The sequence below is a fragment of the Danio rerio genome, chromosome 5, assembly GCF_049306965.1.
Source record: "Danio rerio strain Tuebingen ecotype United States chromosome 5, GRCz12tu, whole genome shotgun sequence".
NCBI classification, from domain to species: domain Eukaryota; kingdom Metazoa; phylum Chordata; class Actinopteri; order Cypriniformes; family Danionidae; genus Danio; species Danio rerio.
Window position 1 is genome coordinate 70,999,502 of NC_133180.1, and position 10,499 is coordinate 71,010,000.

Sequence of the window (10,499 nt, forward strand, 5' to 3'; positions counted from 1 at the left end):
AATAGAAATTGGGGAAAAAATAATGCTAAAATTAATGCTAAACCCTGCAGGGACACCGGCCCTCCAGGATCGAGATTGGTGACCCCTGTATTAAGGCATTAATAGACTCCATCACACTATGACTGATTTTTGGACTGCAATGCGGATGTTTTTTTTTTTTTCATTAAAAAAAAATAAAAAATAATTATTAAAACAATAAAAGTAAGTATTGTACACTCATCCTAAAATAATCTCAACACTGCCAACAAAACACTCAAGAAATAACACAAAGTCATTTTTTTGTATTACTTTACATTGTAAACAAGTATTGGTAACAGGCTATTATTTGGTTTTAAACAACAGGATATATTTAAAGTCACTGAGGCAATCATGAGCAAGATCGCAGGCACTTTCAGTACAAACAGAACTGAAATTCATGATGTGAATGTGTGACTTACTGATCCACCACAGTCACTGAGATCCATGCGCAAAACCACACCAACGCTATGTCCGTTCCTGCTCCTAGAAGCTGAATAATGTTGAAGTTAAGGCAGTAAACTCAAGTATAGTCTGTGCCACCTCGTTTTTTTTTTTTTTTTTTTTTTTGTACACGAGGTCAGCTTCTCTGCATGATACAACATTCAAATCAATAAATAACACTAAAATCTCCCTCATTTTGCTGGTAATTATGCTACAGTACAGTTCCCTTCAGAAAGACTTACGCACACTGTTAGACACGAGTTTAAAAGTGAGTCCCAGGAGCCAATAAAGCGAGCAGGTGATCTGCCTGCTATTATGAAGCGTTTACAGTAAAAGAAGATAAAAGTCGAGATACACTACCTAACACAAGTCTCGTCTTGTCAGCTTATCCAAGTTTTAGGAACAACATATAATAACTTGACCTTTAGTTGATCATTTGGTATCAATAGTGGGTAATATGAAAGGCGAAGGCCTCAAGATTATGCTTATTTGACAAAAATAAAATATGATCAAGCCTTGATTTTTAGTTATTTAATCAGGACAGTGAGGTCTGACTTTGCTTAGATAAAAATCTTGTCACCAAACAGAAATAGTGTACAGTATAGAATATAAAGTCATGCTGCAGTAGAAAAAGAATGAATATTGTGTATGACTCCAATAACTTATTAATAAAGTCATCTGGAATGGCAAAGAAAGCGTTCTTGCAGGACTCCCAGAGTTCATTAAAATTCTTTGGATTTATCTTCGATACCTCCCTCCTTCATCTGCTCAATAATGTTCATGTCTGGTGACTGGGCTGGCCAATCCTGCAGCACCTTGACCTCCTTTGCTTTCAGGAACTTTGATGTGGAGGCTGAAGTATGAGAAGGAGCACTATCCTACTGAAGAATTCGCCCTCTCCTGTGGTTTGGGCAGCACAAATGTCTTGACACCTTCAGGCTGCTGGAATCAAGGACATGAATTTGTCAGGTAGTATAATCATTTAAAGCGACGCTGTGTCCAAAAAAAGAAAATTCTCTCAGTGTTTTACTCAAACTCAAGTCATTTTTATAAATTTCTTTCTTCTGTTGAACAAAAAAACAAGAAGAGAGAAACTGAGTAACGAGAGGATGAGTAACCAAATTTCATATTTGGGTGTGCTGTCCCTTTAACAAGGCCATGAGACGCCATAAATTTAAACCATGCAAAGAACAGACTGTTTCTGCTCGTTTTGACTGTTTTGATCGAGTTCAAATGACTTACGTGTTCTTGCAGGACTCTCAGAGTTTATCAAGATTCTTTGAATTCATCTTCAACGCTTCCTCCATCATCTTACCCCAGACATGCTCAATAATGTTCACACTGGGCTGGCCAATCCAGGAGCTCCTTGACCTTCTTTGCTTTCAGGAACTTTGATGTGGAGGCTGAAGTATGAGAAGGAGCGCTATCCTGCTGAAGAACTTGCCCTCTCCTGTGGTTTGTAATTTAATGGGCAGCACGAATGTCTTGATACCTCAGGCTGTTGATGTTGCCATCCATTCTGCAGATCTCTCACATACCCCTATACTGAATATAACCCCAAACCAGGATTTTTCCCTCACCAAACTTGACTGATTACTCTGAGAATTTTGGGTCCATGCAAGTTTTAATAGGTCAGTATTGAACAAAAATTGACCCTCTGCCACTTTTCCAAATGATCAACTAGAAGTGAAGCTATTATTTGTTGCTCTTACAACTGTAAGGTAGTGTAATCATTTAAAGGGACGGCGTGTACAAAAATGAAAATTCTCACACTGTTTTACTCAAACTCAAGTCGTTTCAATCAATTTCTTTCTTCTGTTGAACAAAAAACAAGAAGAGAGAAACTGAGTAATGAGAGGATGAGTAAACGATTTTCATATTTGGGTGTGCTGTCCCTTTAACAAGGCCATGAGATGCTATACATTGAAACCATACACAGCACAGACTGTTTCAGCTTGCAAGTTAAATGAAGTAAAACAAAGAAACGCATTAGGAATAGTGAATGTACAGTACTGTTAACTTCCTTTACTCTGGTCAGTATAATTTAAAGATTAAATCATAGGAATAAAGTCATGTTTTTATATATTTAATCCAACACCAGCTGTAGTGCTTTGGTCCGCGGGCTGTGCACTTAAGTGACAGTAAACCGAGTTATCCCTCGGTCCTGAAAGTCCAGCTTTCCGAGTCACCAGGCGTGTTTGAAAATGATCAGTTTTAGCACCTTATGGCTGTCGCACACTGGTCCCGGATCAGGATATGGAGCAGACTGTGCTGTTGTTCTGGTTTTTCATGACCGCCTCTCTCTTTTTCAGCTCTCTGGTGATTCTCCGTCGGATTCCTTCGAGGTACAGACTCCTGTCGAAAAGGCCAGCGCCCAGAGGAATGCTGGGAAGGACCACACTTGAGTTAGTGGTTTATTAAAATGCACGAATAACATCCCATCAAATGTAAACACAAAGTCAAAACATTACATTCCACTTCAACTGACGAAAAAAAAAATATAAATTGAGCAGAACGTTACATTGCTCAGTGTATACGGTGATAAGAAGTCATCTCTTTACTAATGCTTTTTAAAGGGTTAGTTTTACTTAAAATTAATTGTCATTAAAGGTCCAATGAAATTAAAATAAAGTATTTTATATGTTAGTATCAGTATTGTTAGTTTTTTAGATATCTATGAGCTAGTGCGCTCCAAAACAGTGACAAAATTTGCTTATAAAAAGATATACAACTGATAGAAACCTGTAAAGCTTGCAGTTGATCACTTCCGCTTAAATGGGTCAATAATTTTTTTCGACGTCACCTCATACATCAGTTTCTCATCAAATCTTGACCAATCAAATGCTCTCTAGTGTCTAAAAAGCCCCTCCCCCTTCAAAACGTTTCATATTTGCTTTTCATTTGATGCGCTTGAGCTCAACTGCTCTCACTGGCAGAGCTGTGATGAAATAAAACGCTATTGGCTGCTTTTTTTGCTACACTATGTTCCACCCTCTCTTCTTGTTTCAGTTGAGATTACATCAAACATCCAATAAAAAAAGCACATTTCAAAGCACTTCACGAGATCTTTAATTATTCACACTCATTTCCTTACAAACCCATAAAGCTCCTACAAGATTTTTATTGCTGGCTTTATTGACGTAAATATGGCTTCGACAGTTGTGAACTATGCCACACTACACGAGAAGAATAACACAATTGAATATTATGTCTGGATGACCATTTATCAATGACTTATCTCTACAAAACCCAACGTCAAGCAAAAATCAAAGAAAAGAAAATGCAATCTGAATGGGACTTGAGACCTACAATCATCGCTAGACCACAATAGAATTGATTTTTGAAGAAATCCTTGAGCTCTCGGACCCTCCATAGACAGATGAAACATTCAAAACCCAGACAGGTACTAACAACATTGTTGCGTCCTCCAAAGTACACTTCAACAGCACGACAAACACACACAGTGCCAATGAACTAAGCACAAAGATGTCGTTATTTATTTCAGTAGTTTTTATTCAGCCACAAAATAATGATCGTAGCTTCATAACAATATTTGACCATATAATATTTATAACATATTAATTGGACCACTGGGATAAAACATCAGTGTGTGCACATCTGGAAAAAATCTTAAAGGCAGGAGCTCGATCAAGCCAAACATTACAGAAAATAAAGAAACAAATTTGGCACACTGCCACTTTAGCTCATGAAGGCCATGTTGGCTGTAATGTTGTCCAATTAAATTAGTTTTTTGAGACCATATATACAGTTGCAATCAGACAGAATTAAACGTAATAGTTTTAATAACTTGTTTCTAATAACTGATTTATTTTATCTTTGCCAGGATAAAGTAAAATATATAAATATATATAAAATATAAAAATATATAGGTAAAAGGGGCTGATAATTTTGACTTGAAAATGTTTTTTAAAAAATTAAAAACTGCTTTTATTCTAGCCGAAATAAAACAAATAAGACTTTTTCCAGAAGAAAAAATACTATCAGACATACTGTGTAAATTTCTTTGCTCTGTTAAACATAATTAATAAATATTTAAAAAGAATACAAAAATTCAAAGAGGGGCTAATAATTTTGACTTATGCATAATTTAAACTGTATGCATGTATGTATATATATATATATATATATATATATATATATATATATATATATATATATATATATATATATATATATATATATATATGCACACGCACGCACACACACACACTTTTTAACATGTAATGTTTTGTTCTTGATACATTTCTAAATTTTGAACGCAGTACTGTTTCTAGGTGAACTAATCGGCCCTGCCCTGCACCAGCCCCGTACATGTAAAATCAAATGCTTACTTGTCTCTACCCGGACGTAGTTTGACCTGAAACATGCCAATGACTGGCCGGTGATCTGACGTCTTAATGGACGAGCAAGACGTGTACTTTATCACTCTTATGTCATCTGCTTGTCTGTTTCGATAAAGAATACGATCCTGTTGACACATGAGGAAAAGTATACAACATTATTACAGAGGCCCAGCATAAAGTACATCCCTTTTAAAAATTAATATTATTTTATAAGTGAATATATATATATATATACACATATATATACACGTATATATACATACATACATACATACACACACACACACACACACACACACACACACACACACACATATATATATATATATATATATATATATATATATATATATATATATATATATATATATATATGGTTGGACAATATTTATTGGTCATTTTTTTCCAATACAGTTTATTTAACAGTTATTAAAATATTATTTAAAAAGATAGAATTTATAAAAATAACATATAAAATTTAACTGAAATATAATATGATTTATAAAAAATTTGCAACATTATGTTGGGCTAGATTTTTTTTAAATGCTCTCCTAACATTTTAATTTATGAACTCATTTTTTACTTTTATTTATTTTGATTAGTTACTTCCTGTTTTGGCTTTGGTACTGACTAATCTAATGTAAACCCAATAAACCAGATTTGCATAAAATATCTCATTTTATACAGCAGGGGTTTTGAAAGCTTGTTTCTGATTGGCTGATGAACATTTGGGGTGTGCAATGAGGTGTGCGATTAGTTTCAGATAAACACACAGCAAAAGTAGTTTAGCCAGGTCTTGACTACATTATAGCTCCATATGGCCATGCTGGACAATTTAAGCTATTTTGCTGTCTACAACAGTAAAAACCAAACCAAAAAAAAAAAAAAAAAACCTATCAAAACAAAACAAAAGCCTTTGAATTATATGCTCAAGAATGAGTCCCACAAAAAAAACTAATAAGTAAATCTCAGCCTAAGCGGAATTATTAGAAAAAAAATTCAATGGCCCAGAGTCAATTATTATTTACATAAAAGGGAAGGGATATTCTGACAAAATATGTTAGGGTCGACTAACATGTACTGGGAACTGTATACAGCAATGTATTCAAATAAAATGAGTAAGAAAGCTTACGGTGTATGAAGGTGTTCTTTGTTTTGTCGTGGTGTCATAAACATCACAACCAATGTCGAACTTGTAAGTCGGAGGGAAGTGAATTGATGCTTCCTGAAAGCCTTTAAAAATGGATCCTGCAAAAACCCAAACAGATTTATCCTGTTAATCAAACGTACACAGAATAAACATTTCCCCCAGAGGGGAACACCATACTGCGTAAGACTTTAATTTGGCATCACTCTGCATTTGTGTCTTAACTCGCCTTCCTTCATCTCTCTCGTCAGCTGATCATGTTGTAATAACGGGCTCATATCAACGCCAACGCCCTGATTTAAAATGGCCTCCACGTCTCCTCTGGCTTTATTCAGGCGGAAGTTGAAATCTCCAAACCAGAAGACTTCATCAAAACGGGTCGTGACATCAGCTGTGGGTAAACGAGATCAGAATTAGGATCAGAATTATTTTAAATATACAAATAAGTAATGTAGTGTATTTTTTATTTAATGCCATGTTAGCAACCAAGGCTATTTTCATGGCAGGAACATTTCAATAATAAATATACAATTACAAATCAACAAACAAATGAATACATCAATTAAATAAGATTTTTAGTGTTATATAAACATTAATGAATGAATGAATGAATAAATGAATGAATGAATGAATGAATGAACGAATGAATGAATATTACCCTAACAGGGTCATATATTTTATATATTACCCTGGAAGTAAATGTACATAGCAGAGTCCCCTATGTTATAAGTATTAAACAGTCTACTGTATGATAATGTTAACAGTGATATTGGTATTGCACAGTCCATTGAGCATTGTCCATATGACAAACACAGGAAAACTCACAGGTCGTAGAGCGGTAAGGGTTTGTATCAGGAAGGTTTCTAGGAAGAGCCAAAGCTTCGATGATCTTGTTATAGTCCAAGATCCTCTCATATACTTTGGAATCTCCAGCTGAAACAAACACAAAGTCAGTTTGGTTGGATTTATTTTTAATCGAGCATACATTTAACGCCATCGTGACTTTGTAACATGTAACTGGGGTTGTTGAACCCTTGTTTAAATTTCTGAGATATTCTACTTACAGGTGAAATGGGAAGTGACAAAGAGGAAGGACGTCCCGAAGAAGGTGAAGCCGATGCCCACTGCTCCTTTAGTCTTAATCTGAGATATAATTCTGGTTGTGACTGTAGCATGTTCCACCTCTGTAATGTCAGAAAAAGACACATATTATATTATATTATTAGTTTATATTTTATTGTTATTTTATAACATTTTTATTTTATATTACATTATATTATATTATTTTATAATATTTTTATATTACATAATATTATATTATTATAACATTTTTATTTTATATTATATTATTTTATTATATTTTTATATTATATTATATTATATTATATTATATTATATTATATTATATTATATTATATTATATTATATTATATTATATTACATTATATTATATTATATTATATTATATTATATTATATTATATTATTATTACATTAATGCACTGGGTAGAAAACGTTTATCCAAAATCAAATTACATAATGTTCATTTACATATAAACATACATACACTTACACTAGAAATTATGGAATCAGTAGGTTCTTAAATATTTTCAAAAGTATATTCTGTGCACCAAGGCTGAATTAACGAGTTCACACTCACAGATATTAGACTGAATAGAATAGGCGTATTTGGCACACTGTCCGGGGAAAAGGCTCTGAGCTCAGAAAGACACCCTAACTTGTGTTATTCCCCTTATCAGGACAGAGTCTGAGCCAGTGTCTAGACCGGCTCTAGAACCCTCCCCCCTCAGATTTATGTAGGTATCATGTTTAATAGTGTGGAGTTGGGGTGGTGGAGGGATACTAAAATCAACAGAAAATAGAGGTATGACATGTTTGACTATTTTTGGTGGTTTGGTCTTAAGATGATTGCATAATAGAATGATTGTTGATAATGAATTAGCCTCATCAAAACTGATCGTGCTTCTCCTGAAATTTGTTTATAAAATACCACTTAAAAAATAATAATAACATTAATAATAATTATAAAATTATATTAATAAAAATAATAATAATAACAATACAGTTATGTTTTTTGAATTATTACTACAATTTTAAAATAACTGTTTTCTTATTGTTCTGTCATTTATGAACAATCATGTGACACTTAAAACTGGAATAACAGCTGCTGAAAAATTGGCAGGAATAAATTGCATTTAGAAATCTAATGAAATGAAAACATTTGCTTTAAATTGTAATTTTTATTGTAATTGTAATTTTATGTTAATTTTATTGTAATTGTAAACTTATCTATATTAACAGTTCAGTGTGTTTTTTTATTTATATTGTATTATGTTTAATGTTATTAATTTTTTCAATGTATTTTAAATTTATATACATCATTTTTAAATATGTATTTTACCATTTATTATTTTACATTGAATGCTTTTATCATTTTATTATACCATAATATTCATTGGGCGAAGCAGTGGCGCAGTAGGTAGTGCTGTCGCCTCACAGCAAGAAGATTGCTGGTTCGAACCTCGGCTCAGTTGGCATTTCTGTGAGTAGTTTGCATGTTCTCCCTGCGTTCGCGTGGGTTTGCTCCGGTGCTCCACAGTCCAAAGACATGCAGTACAGGTGAATTGGGTAGGCTAAATTGTCCGTAGTGTATGAGTGTATGAGGGTGACAGGCCCAGACGACAGGCTGGCCGGAATATGTATAAAAAAATGAAATAAAAAAAATTTTTAAAAAATTTTAAAAAGTCGTTATCATATGGACAAGTCTAAATGGAGCTGACCCCGCAACCATACGGGACTAAGGCCAAAGAAAAAGAAGAGAAGATACTATATTATTCATTCAGTTATTTGTTTTCCTTCAGCTTAGTCCCTTATTTATCAGAGGTCGCCACAGCGGAATGAACCGCCAACTATTCTGGCATATGTTTTACGCAGCACATGCCCTTCCAGCAGCAACCTAATACTGGAAAAGACCCATACACTCTCACATTTACACACATTCATACACTATGACCAATTTAGTTTATTTAATTCACTTATAGAGCATGTCTTTGGACTACGGAGGAAACCTACGCCAACATGGGGAGAACATGCAAACTCCACACAGAAATGCCAGCCAGGACTCGAACCTGCGACCTTCTTGCTGTGAGATGACAGTGCTAACCACTGAGCCACCATGCCGCCCTACTATTTCATTCTAAAGAAACGATTTACCTGAACAAAACCATATGAGGTCTCTCCTGACAAATACAGTGAGATAGAGCACTCCATGGGCTGCTGCATACAGCATCACGTAATATGGCCCAAGAGTTTCCTGCAGACGGATCTCCCACTCCCTCCTGTGGACAAACATGAAGCCCAAGAAAATGAGTATCAAGAAGGACATTTAAACGCTGCAAGAAAGCAACATCTCACCTATCAGGACAGCCCTCCTGAACCCCTATAACATAGACGTCCTGTGCAAAGTCAGTGTCAGTTGGCAGCAGCAGATCATCTAAATTGTATGGAAGGCCCTGAGAGCAAGAAAGAGAGCTTAGGTGACAACTCCTATGCAAATAAAATAATTAGGAATGACAGTATTGGTTCACACCTTCTCTCCCTGCATGTTCCATGTGGCGATGTAGATGCCGAGACGTCTCTCTGGGAAGTAACGGTCAAGCTCTTCTGCACCCAGCAAGGCGCCGTTGCCCAAAACACTGCCCTCCAGAAAGCTCCTGAAGAATTAATGTGTTTAACATCATCATGGAATCCAAATCATTTTTACAATTAGATATTTTTCATGAAATATTGTAGCATCCCCCAAAAATCATTAATTCTGAGTGTGCCTCAAACAAGTGAGTGGGCTTGACAAACCACCTGTAAAAAACACGCTCTTTCATCTCTTTAACACTTTAACCAATGTGTGCACCAGTTTTATTTGCACAACTGCACCAGACTAATTGTTACAATAACTCTGTTTTAAAAAAAACACTGCGTTTATGAAGCGAGCTTCACACAGGTGAGTGGGCTTGACAAACCACCTGTAGAAGCTCAAAAAAACTCGCCTCTCCTTACTCTAGCACTAAATTATCTGAGCACAAACAGTTGCTTTGTAAAATTAACAATTATTCTTGTTGAATCTCTAAGCGTCTCCTCAATTGTAGGTCGCTTTGACCAAAAGTTTCTGTTAAATGACTAAATGTTTAGTTATTATTACGGATTTTTTTTCTCTTATATTTATGAATTGATGTGCCTAATATTTATCAATCATTAATCCCTTGCTTTTGTAACATTTTTTGCATGAGGGTGGGGTAAACTGTCACCTACATTAGACTGACCGATAACAAATTATTTAATTTTATGGATTAAGTATTTTAGTTTTTTTTATGGCTAAAAATATTGTCTCTATGCCCATAATAAAAAAATTAAGCAAATAAAGCATTTTTTAAATATATAAATACATTTAAATCTGTCCAGGTGGTGACATAATTATTTATAAATCTGCACCACATCATTTATGAGCCAATATCA

The 10,499-nt window shown here is 34.5% G+C and overlaps 1 protein-coding gene across 7 annotated transcripts in view; it reads right to left on the reverse strand.

The window, feature by feature from the left end:
* Window positions 1–263: 263 nt before the first annotated feature.
* The window catches only part of inpp5e (inositol polyphosphate-5-phosphatase E), a 19,542-nt gene continuing 9,306 nt past the window's right edge, over window positions 264–10,499 (reverse strand). For 3 of the 7 annotated variants that reach the window (XM_005165609.6, XM_005165608.6, XM_073951024.1), the window contains exons 3-11: window positions 9,580–9,703; window positions 9,405–9,502; window positions 9,204–9,328; window positions 7,035–7,154; window positions 6,796–6,903; window positions 6,200–6,361; window positions 5,956–6,071; window positions 4,812–4,948; window positions 264–2,844 (exon numbers count right to left, since the gene is read on the reverse strand). In XM_005165609.6, coding sequence (XP_005165666.1) covers window positions 2,709–2,844; window positions 4,812–4,948; window positions 5,956–6,071; window positions 6,200–6,361; window positions 6,796–6,903; window positions 7,035–7,154; window positions 9,204–9,328; window positions 9,405–9,502; window positions 9,580–9,703 — 1,126 coding nt within the window. In that variant the 3' untranslated portion in view covers window positions 264–2,708. The remainder of the gene's footprint in view (window positions 2,845–4,811; window positions 4,949–5,955; window positions 6,072–6,199; window positions 6,362–6,795; window positions 6,904–7,034; window positions 7,155–9,203; window positions 9,329–9,404; window positions 9,503–9,579; window positions 9,704–10,499) is intronic. The other 4 variants (XM_073951025.1, XM_068221303.2, XM_073951026.1 and 1 more) reach the window with 2 other exon arrangements.